At 29.0% G+C, this 16,791-nt stretch overlaps 1 protein-coding gene across 2 annotated transcripts; it reads left to right on the top strand.

The window, feature by feature from the left end:
- Positions 1–12,689: 12,689 nt before the first annotated feature.
- Positions 12,690–16,341, top strand: VND1 (vascular related NAC-domain protein 1). 2 transcript variants are annotated; one of them, XM_039025468.2, is made up of 4 exons: positions 12,690–12,795; positions 13,987–14,192; positions 14,297–14,568; positions 15,526–16,341. In XM_039025468.2, the coding sequence occupies exons 2-4, from the start codon at positions 14,024–14,026 to the stop codon at positions 16,186–16,188; spliced, it is 1,104 nt and encodes a 367-aa protein (XP_038881396.1). In that variant the 5' UTR covers positions 12,690–12,795; positions 13,987–14,023; the 3' UTR covers positions 16,189–16,341. The 2 variants fall into 2 exon arrangements, with proteins under 2 accessions (XP_038881396.1, XP_090168228.1); XM_090312102.1 differs by having other exon boundaries at positions 12,702–12,795; positions 13,922–14,192.
- Positions 16,342–16,791: the final 450 nt, after the last annotated feature.

Genomic DNA, 16,791 nt, shown 5'->3' with positions numbered 1-16,791 from the left:
AGTTTTAACATTTAAACTTATATAAAGTTTAAAATAGCAAAGGCAAAACCAAAATGCAGCCCATTTAAAAATTTGTATAGTGTCCAAAGCCACCTCAGAGATTTATAGTGTTTAAACTTTTCAATTTTTATTGTACCAAATAAAATTAAATAAAATGTATAATTCTTATCTTTTCCTCTTCTTTTTAAAAATATTTGTTTTCATAATCACTCTCATAGTATTTGTGACTGTATAATTTCCTTACAGCTAATAATATAATAATTGTCCTAATAATTAGTATGAAAGTCAATTTCATATACTTAAACCAATAACATTCTATAAGACAGTAATTTTTATGGTGTTACTTAACTATATTATATAAAGTCTTTTAATTAAAAGCAAACAATAAAAGTTTATTTTTTTTTTTATTTTTTTTTTAAAATAAAATTATGTTGTTGACAATTGACTGGTGGGGTAGAATTTTGTTAATTGGTCTATATCATATTATTTAAAGACTAGATCCAATAATCTTGATGATGGGTCAGTAGTTATGATTAAATGCAATTAATTTAAGAAATTGTACTTTTTAAGAGTGGTAATGAGGTAAATGAATGTGACCCAAAACATTCCAAATGGCCTTATTAATATTTAACATGTGGTTTTCTATCTATCCCTTTTTTTTTAATTTATTTTGTCTCGCTCTCAATTATTTTAATCTTTCTTATTTTATAATATCTTTTTTATCTGCTAATATGAGCATAATTTATCGATTAGAAGTTAAAGGTTCTAATTCCTCTATTCCGCTCATTGTTGATGTTTTTTTAATTAAAAAAAACCACTATATACCTTCATTGTATGCTACTTAATATTTCTTTCTCAAACAATAAATAATTCAAGGTTTTATTATTACATATGGGTAAGAATGTAAAGTTGGAGTTTTGGGTTGCTATTGCAATCTTTGAATATTTTTTTTTCTTTTTGAGGGAAAGTCTTTGAATATCTTAATTTTGAATAATTTACTTCAGAAAATTTATAAAATTATAGCAATAAAACTCAATCATTATAATTTGATTAATTATTCGGTGCACTCTGTGATCCTTCTTACCTTATGAATATCATTAAAAAAAAAAAAAAAAATTGTAACCCCAAAGGCTATATTCGCCCTACTCTCTTATTACAAAGCAACCTTTTATTTTTGTTGGGCTTATTCAATTTTCTTTGAAAAGTTGAATATGAAAATGAAACTTTAGAGTTTAGAGAGTAAATATAGAGTTTAGAAAAAAAGTATATAATTTATATTTTTTATTCTTATTTACTTGGGTGAATGTTAAAAATAATGGATGATAAAAATTTACATGACACGTGTTTAATGATCTTTTTGCATTGTTTTAAAAAAATATTTCATTAATTGAAAAAATACGTACGCAAGGAATATACAGAAAAAAAAGAGGGGGGCATAAAAAATTGGACAATGGAAGTTTCGGATTCATTATCTAAAGTTTATGATACTTGTAGAAAAATAAACTTCTCTTAATCATGCAAATATAAAATGGTAAAATATTGGAAATTGATCAATTGAAATTGTAACTAATTTTTTTAAGGCATAAAATGAAATGTGTCCGTGTAAAAGAGTCTGAAAAAAGAGGTATAAACAACGCAAAGACAATAATGCCACAGTTGACCGAACATAATCCAACACAAACAATAAGAAGCCACTCACAAAATAATGTCCGAAATACAAAGTTTGTCTTTTAATACACACAAAAAATGTATATATTATTTGACATTTGAATTTATTCTCCTTATGATCATTGTACCCATCACAATTTGTCACATAATTAAAATCAAGAACATAGGAACATGTCTGTGTGCAAGACAACCAACAGGGAATATACATTTTTTCCTTTTAATTTGGATGACCAAATAACAAATAACAAAGTCAATAGGAACAAACGCGGTTGTCATCAATTTGAATATGACCCTCCACTTTCACAAAAAAATTAAAATAAAATAAAAAAAACAAAAAACAAAAGAAGGACTTCCAAGAAAATGAGCCTAAAAATTGGAGCAGAAACAAACAAAACAAATTCAAGTCCTCCATTTTCAATTAAACCACAAAAACTCAAATCTTTGTTTGTATTATTATATGAATCTGTGTGGTAGAAGCTTCTCCAAGATCACTCTTGTCCCCATCACCACCATCCATTATAATACCCCCTCCTCTCACAACTATGAGTTTTAGATTTTTTTTTTTTTAAATGAAGCTTTAAGCTGTGGAGTATAGCTCAATTAATATAAAATCTAATATTATTGTCTTTGAAGTCAGTAATTTTTTTTTTCTGAAAAATATACAAATGTAGATTAATAAGTACACCGAAATATTTCAACTAAATTATCACATCCTTAGCACCCTCATCATTTTACAATCCCATTCTCATTAATATCCATTAAGTACATAGGACAAAATTAATGTTAAAACAAAACAGATAGGGGGCTAGAGAGAAGCTCGTCATAATAAAAAAGGAAAGCAAAGATTACATAAAAACCAATAGATTAAGGGTCCGTTTGGATTGATTTGAGAAAAAAATGTTTTTCAAAAAATTCATTTTTATTTAAACACCTTTGATGAAAATGGATTAAAATACACTTGAAAAATTATTTTGAGTGGTTGTCAAACACTCTAATTTTTTCTAAAATGATTTATTTTTTAATTTAAACACTTGAAAATGTATTCTAAATACATCCTAAGAGAGAAGGTGGTTGGGCTGTAATCTTTTGAAAAGCTTTGATCGATGAGATCAATATTCGGCTAAATAGCAAATGCTTTCCCAAATTTTGATTGTACTGATTGATGAATTGTTGAAGGTGCGATTGTTCTTTTCTAATCAAATGGATCAACAAATGACAATGAAGTAGTTGAAGAGAAGTTAGGTAGTAATTTTTATGCTTCGTCTAATAACTGTTTTTGTTAATTAGTTTTTATTTTTAGAATTTTGGTTATGAATTCAAATGAATGTTTTCTAACAATTTTGTGGGTGCTAAAAGACCATCCTATAGGAAAGTAGCCAATATTGTATCCAACTTAGTCCAACTTAGGACATTGTAGGAATTATGTCTTATTCATGCTTTGTACTGTTCCCCTTTCATTTTCCTTTCCCTTTGGTTGTCTTCCAAATATTTTTTTAAAAAAAAATGGAAAAAATTCTTTGGTGGTCTCTATATTTGAAGGTAGCTGTATTCAATGAGAAAAATATTATTAGACAAATAATTAAGAAAAATTTCCCCATTCTCACATGCGTCCAAATATTCGAATAATTTATCATTTGAAACAATCATCAATAATAACCATAATATCAAAAATGTTTGAAAAAACTATTGATTTACATGATTTATTGGGATCCATCACTGCTTGGTCTTCTGATCTTTGAAATTTTGTGTTGTATATAAATATATATTAGAGACGGCTAATAACATGATGATTAATCATCACCTCATAGAAATGAAATGAAAAAACTTAATAGTACAATTAAAAATAATTATAAAAAGATTATTTTCACTAATATATCTACGGGAAAAGGTATGCAGCTGGTACCAAGTTGAAAATAAAACATCATCAAATGGGTCAAAACAATGTTGTTGTGTTGTGTCTTTTGTGGATCATGTGTGTCATTTTTTGAAATAAAAGAAATGCTAGGGGCCTAGGGAAGAAAAATTAGAAAAGAGAGGAGAAAGAGTAGTAATGTTTTCTTTTTTTTTTTTCTTTTTTCTTTTTTTAAATGGGAAAAATAAAATAATGGTTAGAGATTTTTAGTACACACCAACATGGAAGGCAATCATAGTTGATGTCTCTCCAAAGAGTCTTCCATTTCACACCTCACAATATAAAAGAAAGTTGGAGCAAAGAGAGTGAAGTTGAAGGGTTTGGGTTGAGAATATATATTTCTCAAATTGATGGCTTCAATCTTTTTTCTTCCTCTTTTCTTTTCTCCAAGGGGTCTCATTTATCAATCGTAATGGTAAAATTATAAATATGATCCTTGATTTGTGTTAATTTCATCCCTAAAATTTTCGAAAAGAATCTAATAACAACTTCTAATTTTATATCTAATACATCTAAAAAATTTGTGCTTTCATTTTTTGGTTGCATAAGTTTTCAATCTATAATTATATATATAATAATATGCTCTTGACTTGTATCTATATTAGATATTTTTAAAAATAAATTGACCTATTAGGGCCATACAAGATATATAATTCAATTTTTTTTTAATAGATAAGTTAATTTTGATAAACCTAGTTAAAATATTCGAGTGTACCTATTGATCCTTTTTTTCCATAAGTATCCTTTTTTTAAAAAAAATTAAAAATTTGAAACTTGTTACGAAATCGACAATTAAATAACACAAAAAGGAACGTAGAGATAGAGAAGATCGACACACAGATATACGTGGTTCACTAATAGTATGTTAGCTACGTCCACAGGCAGAGGGAGAACAATATTATTAAAGAGAATGTTTTCAGAAAATACATAAAAAAATGGCGCCTCTAGGGTGAAAGTTTTCAAAAAAAAAAAAAAAAACGGCGAGACCCCCGTACTTGGTTGTTCGAAGCGCCAGTAAACAGATTCAAGGCGTTTCAACAAAACTATAAGAAATTTTCAAAATTAAATTTTTATAGTACAATTATAAGATTGAATAGGATATTCAAACTTTCGTCAATTGAGCTATGCTAATATTCATTTTTGGTAATATGTTAGGTGAAAAAATTGAACATCTGACTTTGAGTTGATAGTATAAACATTATGTTAATTAAACTATGCTCATGTTGACTAAAATTGAAGAAAAATTATTAGACATAAAATTTAAAAAGATTAATAATATGGGATAGTTTAGAGAGAGGGACAATGAATAAACTTAAAAGGGGTTAAAGTGTAATTTTTGGAGGGGGGGAGAGAAGTTTGGAAGGTTGTCGATGTCAAAAAGGGGTAATTAAGATCCTTGAATAGGTCCCCCATGGATATGGATCTCTCCTTTTGATCCTTACGCAAACTCTATTTATTTCTCCACTTTTATTTTATTTCCGTTTTTATTTATTTTATTTTTATTCATTGAGAAGAAATTTAGAGAAGAAAATGGAATTTTAGAGGTTGAGTTTTTGGTAGGAACCCATTTTGGTCGTTGTGGGGTCTGAGGGAGAAGGGTTTAATGATGCGGTCCGCCGCATGATTGGATCCGCAGCCGACCACCACCACCGCCGTCCTACGTGGACAAAACCCAATCTATTATCACCGGCGGCACCGCTCCTCACGGCTGAGGTGGGCGGCGTTTCCACCAATTCAGCTCATTTTCTTCACCCGGCGGCCGACTCAACCAAATATTCCTCGTTTTAGTGCTCCGACCACCATTTCCAACTTTATCGCCTTAATTTCAGCTCCAAGTTTTCTCCTTTATTTCCCTATTCGACCTTCAAATTACAAATTAGTTTACAGAATTCACTTCACTGCGTCATAAATAAAATATATTTATCACATAAATATCTCCATACTATTTTTTTTTTCTCTTTTAAGTTTTTGAAAATTTACTACTAAGGTTAATTAATGAGTTGGGTTTCTTGACCATTTATTTTAAAAAAAATAAAATACCTTTTTGATCCATAGATTTTGGATTTAGTTTCTATTTAGTTTCTAGGTATCAAAATGTACATATTTAATTCTTTAAGGTTTGAGTTGGGTTTTAATTTAGTTCTTAGATTTCAAAATGCTACAATTTTACCATTCACATTTGAGTTTTGCTTTAATTTGGTCTCTATGTCTCGAGGTTTATACTTTTAATCTCAATTTTTTTTACTAAGTACTCATTTTTCGTCTTTTGGAGTTAGTTTATCTTAATAAATTAATAATCATTAAAAGAATTATAATTAATTATATTTTCACTGTTTTTATCATTTTAAAATTAAATTTAAAATTTCACTTCTAATAATTTTTAATTAATTAATAAAAATTGACATAGCACAGAAAGAAAATAGGGAAATTCTTATAAATGGAAAAATCTAAAGAAAACACTTTATAGTAAAAAATTCCAAAAGTGCTGTTTTTAAATATATATATATTTTTTATATTTAGAAAGACCCCTTGAAAGTAAGTATTTAATAAAAAATGGAGGTTAAAAATGTAAAATCTTGAAATCCATAGATCAAATCAAAACAAAACTCAAATGTAAAAGGTAAAATTGTAATATTTTGAAACTTAGGGACTAAATTGAAACAAAACTCAAAATTCAAACACTAAATGTGTAATATTTTAAAACATAGGGACCAATAGAAACTAGAGCCAAAACCTAAGAACCAAAAAGGTAACATTCTTAAAAAAAAACATTTCAATGGAAGCTCAATCCATAGAAGTTCATATTTGTACAAAAGCATTTTAAAATGTGATTAATTGACCCAAATTTTTGCTTTTTAAGGTGAAAAATACTATTTTAATTTATATAATTTGAGACTCATATCTAAAGTTAGTATTTATCTTAATAAATTTTACATTTTTTTAAGCGTACAATAGAGTGAGTGATACGAAATATAAACATCTTGATTGCTAACACATATTGTATGTTAACTAAACTACGTTCGTTTTGACAATAAATTTTAAACATAGTCTTTATTGTTAGTTTGAAGTTAAACTTTATCAAATTTAATAATATAAACATTTTAGTTTATGGAGAGAAAACTAATAGATATAATTTTTCTTAAAAAAAAAATTAACCATAAACTTATATACCGAGTGGGGTATATATACAACCCTCGGATTCAATGGTTAGGTTCGACTTTGATCTCATTGGACACCCAATGAAAAGTTGACATTCAATTACGAAGTGGGCATATATATGAACTAATTTTAAATTTGTTAAAATTATGATTGGACATGGTAATCTTATTAAGGATTTAAGTTAAACTTCCATAAATCTTAGCATTAGATTTCTTTATTATGAATTTGTCACACTCGTATTAAATTAAAATGTAGGTGCCAGTAAGTATTTCTTAATGTGGAAATAATATACATTCTTGTAATCCATTATTTCAATCCATAAACATACCTAGGAAGGGTAATATATATTTAAACAAACCCAAAAGTTTGAAAATGAAACTACTCAATTGGCAAAGAAAGACAAAATATAAAAGATAATTGATGAAGAAATCGGATTAATTATAATAATAATCCTCTTCCATTTGAAAAAATTATTGTGTAGAGAGAAATAGAAGAAATTGATTGGTAAGACGGTTGTCACACTTGAAAAGGCATAGTTGGTTAATTAACAAAGTGATGAAAAATGATGATTTTAATGGTGGGAGAAAGAGTCAATTCTTTGGCGGAAAGGCATATAGTGAACAAATTAAGTTTTTTTTTTTTTTTTAATAAAGTTATATTTCTTCAATTAGATATAAATCCAATAAATATAATATATATATATATATATATATATATATATAGAGAGAGAGAGAGAGAGAGAGAGAGAGAGAGAGAGAGCATGACCATGCCGACCCCTTGATAAATCCTTGTCCTGATAGCAACTGACGTTGATAACTTAGCATTATTTATAATCAGATCATAAAACGACATGTCGGATATTCCCCACTGCCCTTTTCTTTTAATCTCTTTGCTCATAAAAATTAGAATAAAAATGTTTTTTATTTCTTTAACCCACGCAAAGGACCACTGCCCTTAATTCAAGGGTATTACTTACGGGACAATTGCTCTACACTGTTCCTACACACAACAAAATCTCCTAACAAATCTCTCCAACTAGATGAATTTTATAATATCATCGTTTTAATATTCAAAATGTATTTACTTTGTTTAGGGATTTTGATTTACCCATTAGGAAGAGAGATTTTGGTGTGTGTTCACTCTTGGGAAGCCAAAATTTTGTATTATTTATGGTTTTTACATCCATTTTGAGTTGAATAGCCAATAGTTTAATTAATTTTAAAAGTATATCTTATTGACATAGGCCTTTCGAGTTTCTAGCTTGAAAGAAATAAGGACATTCCAAGATGCTTACAAAGTCCCTATATATTTGTGGGAGGATATTATATATTTGGTTGTTTTATGGAGCACTAAATCCTCTCTTTATAAAGATTATGATTTATCTATTATCGCGCTCAATTGGAAGGTTTTCTTATAGCCTTTCCCTATTTGTTTCTTTGATATCAACCTTAATCCAGCTTTGATGTTCTTTGTATTTTCCACTTTTGATCAATGAAGCACTTTTAGATGAGGGGTATGATGAGGACGCTATAGGTGTATCAACCTAATTAAGATGCCTGGGTGCCTCTATTAATCTCACTATCTTAGTATCTTGTTCAAAAAAGTAATGAAGTCATGTATTAAAGAAACGTGGATATTTTTTTCTTTTAGAGTTTAGAAGATTTGAATGTTCGATCTCTAAGTGACACGTGTCTTAACTAATTGGACTATGTTCAAATGGTCAATAAGAAATTCTTTGTTTTCTTAGAAAAATACTAAAAAAACCAAGAGATTAGTAGATACATCAGAATGTCTTAACTAATTGACACATTCTTAACATCCTCATCATGTTCTGAATCAATAATACTTATCAAAATCAAAAGTATAAATAAGAGGTGCCCGAATAAAGCTCATAAGATAGAGGGTTAGGAGAGAAGCCCAAAACAAAAGGAAGAACAATAATGAAATATTACAAGAAAGCATAGACATTGAGAGCAATAGTATTTGGAGTGTAGTTTTTGAAGAACTTTGATTTGTAAGTCTAGAGACCAATTAGTAGACGTGTGTTCTTCCATATTTGAATGATATTGCATGAGCGATCATTAAAGGTTTGGTTATTTCTTTTGATCCATATAGACCAACTAATAGTGATGGAGATATTGAAAAAGATACCATTTCTTTGAGAACATTGTTTCAAAAAGTAAAGATCCATATAACTTATAAAGATAAAATGAATAAATATTTTAACTAAATTTTTATTTTTATTTTTTACTTTTGACATTGATATTTCTAAGAAGTTTAATCATTTATAATTCTTTTATATTAATATTTTTATTTTTCATGAAGATAACTATAAAATAAGGTATCTCATAACAATTTATCATTCATAAATTCTCTTCTTTTATTGAAGAGACATGAAAATTTAAATGATGATTATGAACTTTTGTCCTTTAATTTTTTTTTTTAATAGAAAAGAAGGATTTATAATTTTCGAACAAAAGTTACAAAAAGTAAAAAGTCATAAATTCCATGTCACTTTTAATTTGTTATTTTTATATATAATTTATGAACCAAAAATTTAAAAATTTTATCTGCCAAATATTAGAAACAGAAGAGGAAAAAAAATATAATCGGAATTTTTATATTTCTTAAAATTTTAATTGAATCTCTTTCCTACAAAATAGAAACAAGAAATTAAATTAAAAAAAAAGGATTAGATTAGCCTAAAATAAAGGAATAATTACACAACAAAAATAGAGCGGACAGACAGGACTGATTCCCGTCCGTGGGGTTCCGATTGGCCAAATGAAATAAATATATATTGACCCAATTTTTTTTTTATTTTTTCGATTTTTTCCTTTTCGTTTGCTTTGTTTATGTGCTACGTAAAGTAAAAACCCGTTCCACCAACCATTGACTGACACGTTGCCCTCACTACACTCCTCAACGTACTCGTTTAACTTTTTTTTTTTCCCATTTATTTCTTTTCCTTATTAGACAAATGTTTCTTTCTTCTCCAAAATACTTGTCGAGAAATCATTTGCTGGCCGGAATTCTACCACCCTTCAATTTACCAAAATACCCTCGGCGCGATTCCATTGACTACTGCTTTGTACGTTACATCCACAACCGTTCGAGTGACGATGTCTGTCTACATCAAACTCCAAAAAGCCATGTCAGCCGTTAGTCACCGCCAGTCAGCGTCCAGCGTGGACGGTCGGCTATTGGCGGTATTACGTGGCATTCGTTTTATGCCAACGTTGTTGGTTTTTTTTCTTTCTTTTTTCTTCAAAATTTTGATGTATGGATATTAATTATTTTTGTATATTGATTTATCGCGATTATCTAAATTTATTGACTCAAACAAATGGTATTTTATTTAAATTCTGGGGAAATAAAATTGGAATAGATTTTTTTTTTATAGAAAATTGATGTGTACTTTTTAAATTCTAATCATCACAGTGGTATATCACCACAAGGGGATTATATATAAATATATTTATATATAGGGGGTTCACATGTGTTCTGAAATTTATTTGAACTTTTTTCCTCAAAAAAAGCTTCTTGTTTTTCTTAGTCTTAAAGGTTGTTTCGAAAGATATTTTATTTTTATATTAATTTAAACAATTTTTTATATGAAAAAGATATAATTAACATTAGTGACTGTTTGGGTCCAAATATTTCTCAGTAGTCAAAACAAACAAAATATTTGTTTTTTGTTTAATTTTCTATAATTTTTGTCCAAATCTATTCTTAAATATAACGATTCTAAATAAATTATTCTGATTTTTCTTAGCAAACCTAAGCTTAGTTGATCAAGTGAGCATGCATTAATATCTTTAGTTTTTTGTTTGTATCAATTTTAACCTTAAACTTTTATAGATTTCAATCTATATTCTTCATTAAATTTTATTTGGATAAGATTTATAAGTGAATCAATTAAAACAAGTCAATCTAGACTTAATTTTGGATTTCTTTCAAAAATCTCCCATGCATTAAATCTAATAGTGTAGTTTGTTAACTAATCTAACGTTTGAAGAAATCTATATACATGTTAAAAATGATGCATGTACGATTTTTAAAAGTAATCAAATTAAATAGTATAAATTGATTCACTTATGAAAATTTAATATTTTAATTGAAATAATAAGTCTCACATGATGTTTTATTTATGCAATCTGAAGGATGGAGTAAACATTAATACATTTACAATTATTAATTCAAGGTTTAAATTGATTTTTTTTCAGAATTTTTATATATGTGAAAATAATTTAACATTTTCCTTATAAAAACAACAATTGATAATTATAGAAGAATTATAGAAATATTCGACAGATCACTAAACCATAGGAATAGAATAAAATATGATATGATAGTATTTTTTATTTTTTATTTTTTGTATTTAAAGAGTACATTCTCAAAAAAATTAAAGAATACCAACTATTAATTAAATTGATAATTTCTACGGCTAAAAATAGCTTAAATAATCAAAACAATGATATGTAATTAAATAATTTTTAAAATATACCAAATAACCTATTTGGAAAACAATATCAAGTGGAATACAACACATTATCGAAAACTAAAGAGTAATTTCCATTTATTTATTTGTAATTATAAAGGAATAATTGTGATGGATAAAAAGTAGCATTTAAATTGGCACCACCTTTTTTTAAAAAAAAAAAAAAAATTCTTTGAAAAATAGTTGAAAAACCAAGAAGATTTGTGTGACAACCAAAATAATGAGGACGGAAAGTAATCATCAATACAAAGAGAAAAACAAGAACCGAAGAATGTTAGTTTCTCTAGGCATACTTTTTAGTAAAGGAGCACATCAACGAACCAACAATTATCCAACATCAAAATGACATACTTTAAACTCATGCAACTTATACAACTATATACATTTCCAAAAACAAAATTCTCCTAATTATATTTATAAAGAAAATACCCTTAATTTTTTTTTTTTTATAAAAGATCTCTATTTCTCCAAAGCTGGAATATCACATTTGACTGGTCTTAGAAATTTCAAAATAATTACCTTGGACTAGATATTTATTAGAATGTTGGAACAAAATTAGGACCTAGAATGAGTAAGACATTGTCTAAGTCTTAATTTTCATGTTAGGTCATTAGGACATCCTTCTAAGTTCTAATTTTTGTTCCAAGTCCTAATTTTTTATCTAATATTTTAGTGGGATCTCTACTCCAAAGATAATTTTAAATTTTGAAATGGCTGTAAAAGATAAAAGGGTAATATACATATAGTAAAGAAAATTGATAATAGATTTATTGTACCATTTTTTCTTTTGATACACATGTTACCTTTATTTTTTAATTTTTCTTTTCTAGCATAATGGAGAGTACTTGTTTTGAGTATAACGGGGTATAGAAAATTTTGAACCATACACTTTTTAGTTACTAACACATTCATATGTTAATTGAGTTATGTTCGTTTTGGTCATCGTAGACACAATTAATACATGAAGTAGTGATCATTGATGGAAGAATGAATAATTTGAAGTAAAGAATTAGACAAAATTCGTAATCATAAAACGGAGATGAAATGTAAACGTCATGAAACAACTTTGAAGACCATAAATTTGTTGAGAAAAGAGAGTTGGGGGAAAACGAAACCTTATAGTCATATCGTAAACGACAATAGTAACAAAAATAATAATAATAAAAAAAAACGTACTTAACAACAAAAAGAAACTTCAAAACGGTTGGGCTTCCTTTCACATTTTTACCACCAAAAAACAAAACAACATAACATAAAATAATAATAATAATAATAATAATAAAGTAAAGTTAAATAATAAAACTGTAAAAAAAGCCAAAAAAAAAAAAAAAAGAAGACGTCATCGAACTGGGGACAGCCATCAAGCCATGCGCAAGACACTGACCCTACACACTACCCTATACCTCTCCTTTTATATTCTCTTTCTTTCCCCATTTCCTAATTACAATCCCTCCCCTTCTTCTCTTCACTTTCCTCAATTCCTCCTCCTGCCGCCACCGCCACCGCCACCGTCACCACCACCACCATCTCCGGCTGTATTTTTTTCTCCTCACAGGTATATAACAAATTTATACATATATATATATGAATTTTTAAATGTTTTTACCCTTTCTTGATTTGAGAGCATGTTATAGTTAATGATAGAAGTGGCAGAAACAAAGACATGGAGAGGAATTTGAGACAATTAGGTTTAAATTAGGGTTTGGTTTTTTCGAGGTTTCTGATCACAGGTTGTGCCTTCAAAATTCTCGACAACTAGACATTACCCATTTTCGAGTCAGACACAAACCCTTGTTCTTTTTTTTTTTTTTCCCCCCTTTTTTTGCCTTTTCACTTTCGAGAACCGCGTGCTAATATGTGATTACTGATCACGTCATCCTTACACCTAGTTTGTTTTTTTTTCTTTTTCCTTTTTTAAGTTCTAAAATACAATTAATGCCTTTCATTACATTATTAATTAATTCCAGACTCCAATGACTCTACTTTTCATGAGAGAGAGTGGAAATAAATTAAAAAAAAAAAATTAATTTGAATTTTGATTTTGTTTATGGGTATAGCAATGGATGAGACCCCGTTCTCGAGTTATCATTCCCACCATTCCCCAACACAAGACAACATCATTAACATCAAAGAAAACCCTTTTCATTCTCCGTTTTATGTTTTTTCATTCGTACTTCTTTTAATCTATGATATATTATTTTATTTCTATAATTTTACAAATTTATTTAATATTTAGTGAATGGAAGGATGTAATAGTTGAAAATTTCCCAAAAATACCCCATCCCTCATCATTTCTTCATCCACTTTTTTTTTTCACCATCTTCCCCACAATTTTCTTTTTTTCCTTTTTCCCCCCCAAGAAAAAAAAATCATTGTCTCTGATATAATGGGTTTTGTTTATAACACGCGGTTTATTTTCCTCTAAGAGATTAAAATGGTGGGGTGTCTCGCTGCTCACCACCAAATGAACTTATCATTATCCTTCATTCCACGTGTCCTCACCTCATTCGTCAACTTCCTTGTTTTTCAAAATTTCCATATCAACCCCTACACACATATATATACACACATAAGTCGTTTGAACCTTTGTCTCTCTACTTGTTTTCTTCGATCCATTTTTTATGTTTTTTTTGGTCCTTTGATTAATTTATAATCATAAGGTGGTTTTGGTAATAGTGTAGAGATGATTGAGGTTACAGCATGCGGAGAGCATTAATGTTTGTTTATGGGGATGAATTTGATGCAGTAATTACCCACACAAAGAAACAGTTATAGTAGTAGAGATGATGGAGTCTATGGAGTCGTCGTGTGTTCCGCCGGGGTTTCGGTTTCATCCGACCGACGAAGAGCTCGTCGGATATTATCTAAGGAAGAAGGTAGCTTCACAAAAGATTGATCTTGATGTCATCAAAGATATAGATCTTTACAGGATTGAGCCATGGGATCTTCAAGGTAACATTTACTAATCAAAGTTTCCACCTTTTTGTTATTAGGGTTTCCTTTTTAAGAAACCCTAGATCTCTCTTTATCTAAGAATTACGTTTGTGATGGGGCAGAGAAATGTTGGATCGGTTATGAAGAGCAAAATGAGTGGTACTTCTTTAGTCATAAGGACAAGAAATATCCGACTGGGACGAGGACGAATCGAGCTACGTTGGCCGGATTCTGGAAGGCAACTGGAAGAGATAAAGCGGTTTACGACAAGAATAAGCTCATCGGAATGAGAAAAACCCTCGTCTTCTATCGAGGACGAGCCCCGAACGGTCAAAAGACAGATTGGATCATGCATGAGTACCGATTAGAATCTGATGAGAATAACCCTCCCCAGGCAAGCTCTTCTACTAAACCTAATTAAGAAGTTTATTACCCAAAGATCAATATAGAGTAATAAGATGACAAATTTTTCTTACATACAATTACAATCATGATGTTTATATAAGTACAGTATTGAAAACAAAAAGAAAGCTTTTTTTTTTTTTTTTTCCGTCTATATTTTCCAATCATTCATGCTAAGTAGACTTCAATGAGTCTTTGCCCCTCTCTCTCTTTTTCTTTTTGTAAGATGGAAAAAAGGGATTGGAAATGCAATTTTGATCAGTAGTAAAAATTATCTTTTGCACATCATTTTAACTTTATGTGGACAATATGATCAATATGTCAAATTAATTAACCTCATGATCAGTTGATCTTCATGAACATGAAGAACTTATGACTTTCACTGCTTTAATTTATGTTGAAAGATGACAAAAAAAAGAATAAGGAATTGGGACAACTTTTGCTTTTCATAATTAGTCCACTAGCTAAATGTACAGTTTTAACAAGAAGACTATTTTCCATAAAGATAATCCCCCACCAAAACTCCAAGTCAAAAGCTAATACTTACAAATACATATAATTGTTTTGTGTTTGAACTTATATTCTTTTCAATGCCATTTTAATCCTTCCTGTTTGTCAATAAAAGACAATTTCTCCCAATCCCTTTTCCTAGTTTTATCATCTTTTGACTTCCCCCCATCCCCCCCCCCCCCATACTTTCATCACTTTACCAAACACCCATAAAAGAGCCTCACCAAAAGTTAATATAAAAAAGTCTAAACCTTTACTTTATTTTACCCTTCTGGAACCGCTCATCTTCTTACCACTGTTTACTTCCCATCTTTCTTCTTTCTTTTATTCCCACAAAATCTCTTCTTTTCCCTATATCATAAACTTGTCAAAAAAAAAAAAAAAAAAAAAGAAATAAAATCTTATTAGGGATTTTGCTTATTTGGTTGAATTTTTTCAGGAAGAAGGATGGGTGGTCTGTAGGGCATTCAAGAAGCGAACCACGGGACAATCAAAGATGTCAGTTGTCGATCGGTGGGATTCGAGCTATTTCTACGACGAACCGAGTGGTCCGCTCGAGTTCATCTCAAGGCAAGCACCACCGCCACAAGGGTTGTTAGAGCATAATAATATCATGTGTAAGCAAGAGATGGAACAAGCTGAGAATGTGAAGTTCATACAATATAACGATCCATTTGTACAACTTCCACAGCTTGAGAGCCCATCTCTCCCATTAGTGAAGAGATCAAGCTCCATTTCTTTGGTGTCCGAATGCAATGAAGAAGAAGATCCGCCAACAAAAAGAAGGTACTATAATAATAATAATATCAACTCAAAGGTGACGGATTGGAGGGCACTTGACAAGTTTGTGGCTTCTCAATTGAGTCAAGGAGATGCATTTGAAGGAGAAGGAGATTCAAGATTTGGAGCACAAAATAGTAATAATAATAATAACAATAATATTATTATTAATAACAATAATAATAATAGTAATCATATAAATTCAGCAGACATGGCGATTTTATTGATGCAGAATAGAGGGGAAGATGAAGAGAACCTGTATAAAGGGTTCTTAAGTTCAAACTCAGAGTCTGAATTTGGAATTTGCATATTTGAGAAATGAAGAGATCATATTGAGGGATGATTATTTGGATAATATTTTTAATATGTGTTATTACGAGAGTTATTATATGGATCTTGGGATCATATCTCTATAATGTACTTTTGTAAGATATGGTTGTGAATGAGTGAAGATAAAAACTCTCTTTTCTCTCTCTTTCCTTATCTCTCTACTCAAAAACCAAATAAGGATATACAAATATTGATGCTTCATATATTTCTGAGATTTTTTTTTTTTTTTTTTTTTTTTGTAAAAATACAATAATTAACGTGTGGGGTGGGAGAATCAAACCTCTGACCTCAAGTTTGATAGTACGAACACTATCCAATTGAGCTATACTCTTCTTAGCAAATTAATAATTTTTTACCAAAGAAAAAAAAACATAAAAGACATGAAATTATAATCCTACATAAACATAGAAACGCAAAACAGTAACTTTTTACTTCGAATCTAAAATAGTTAGGAGTGAATTCTATTTATGTTTTGAGTTGGTGTACTTTTGTTGAACAGTTAGATTAAAAGTTCGTAAGCATTTAATATTAACTAATACTTAACCGCTCAAAGTTTATTTAGTTAGTGCATGTCCTATAACTTTTTTTTTTTTTT

This window comes from Benincasa hispida, chromosome 3 (genome assembly GCF_027475165.1).
Source record: "Benincasa hispida cultivar pf3 chromosome 3, pf3_genome.v1.1, whole genome shotgun sequence".
NCBI lineage: Eukaryota > Viridiplantae > Streptophyta > Magnoliopsida > Cucurbitales > Cucurbitaceae > Benincasa > Benincasa hispida.
The sequence above is the reverse complement of the archived record's forward strand: the minus strand, read 5'-3'. Positions and strand labels throughout refer to the sequence as shown.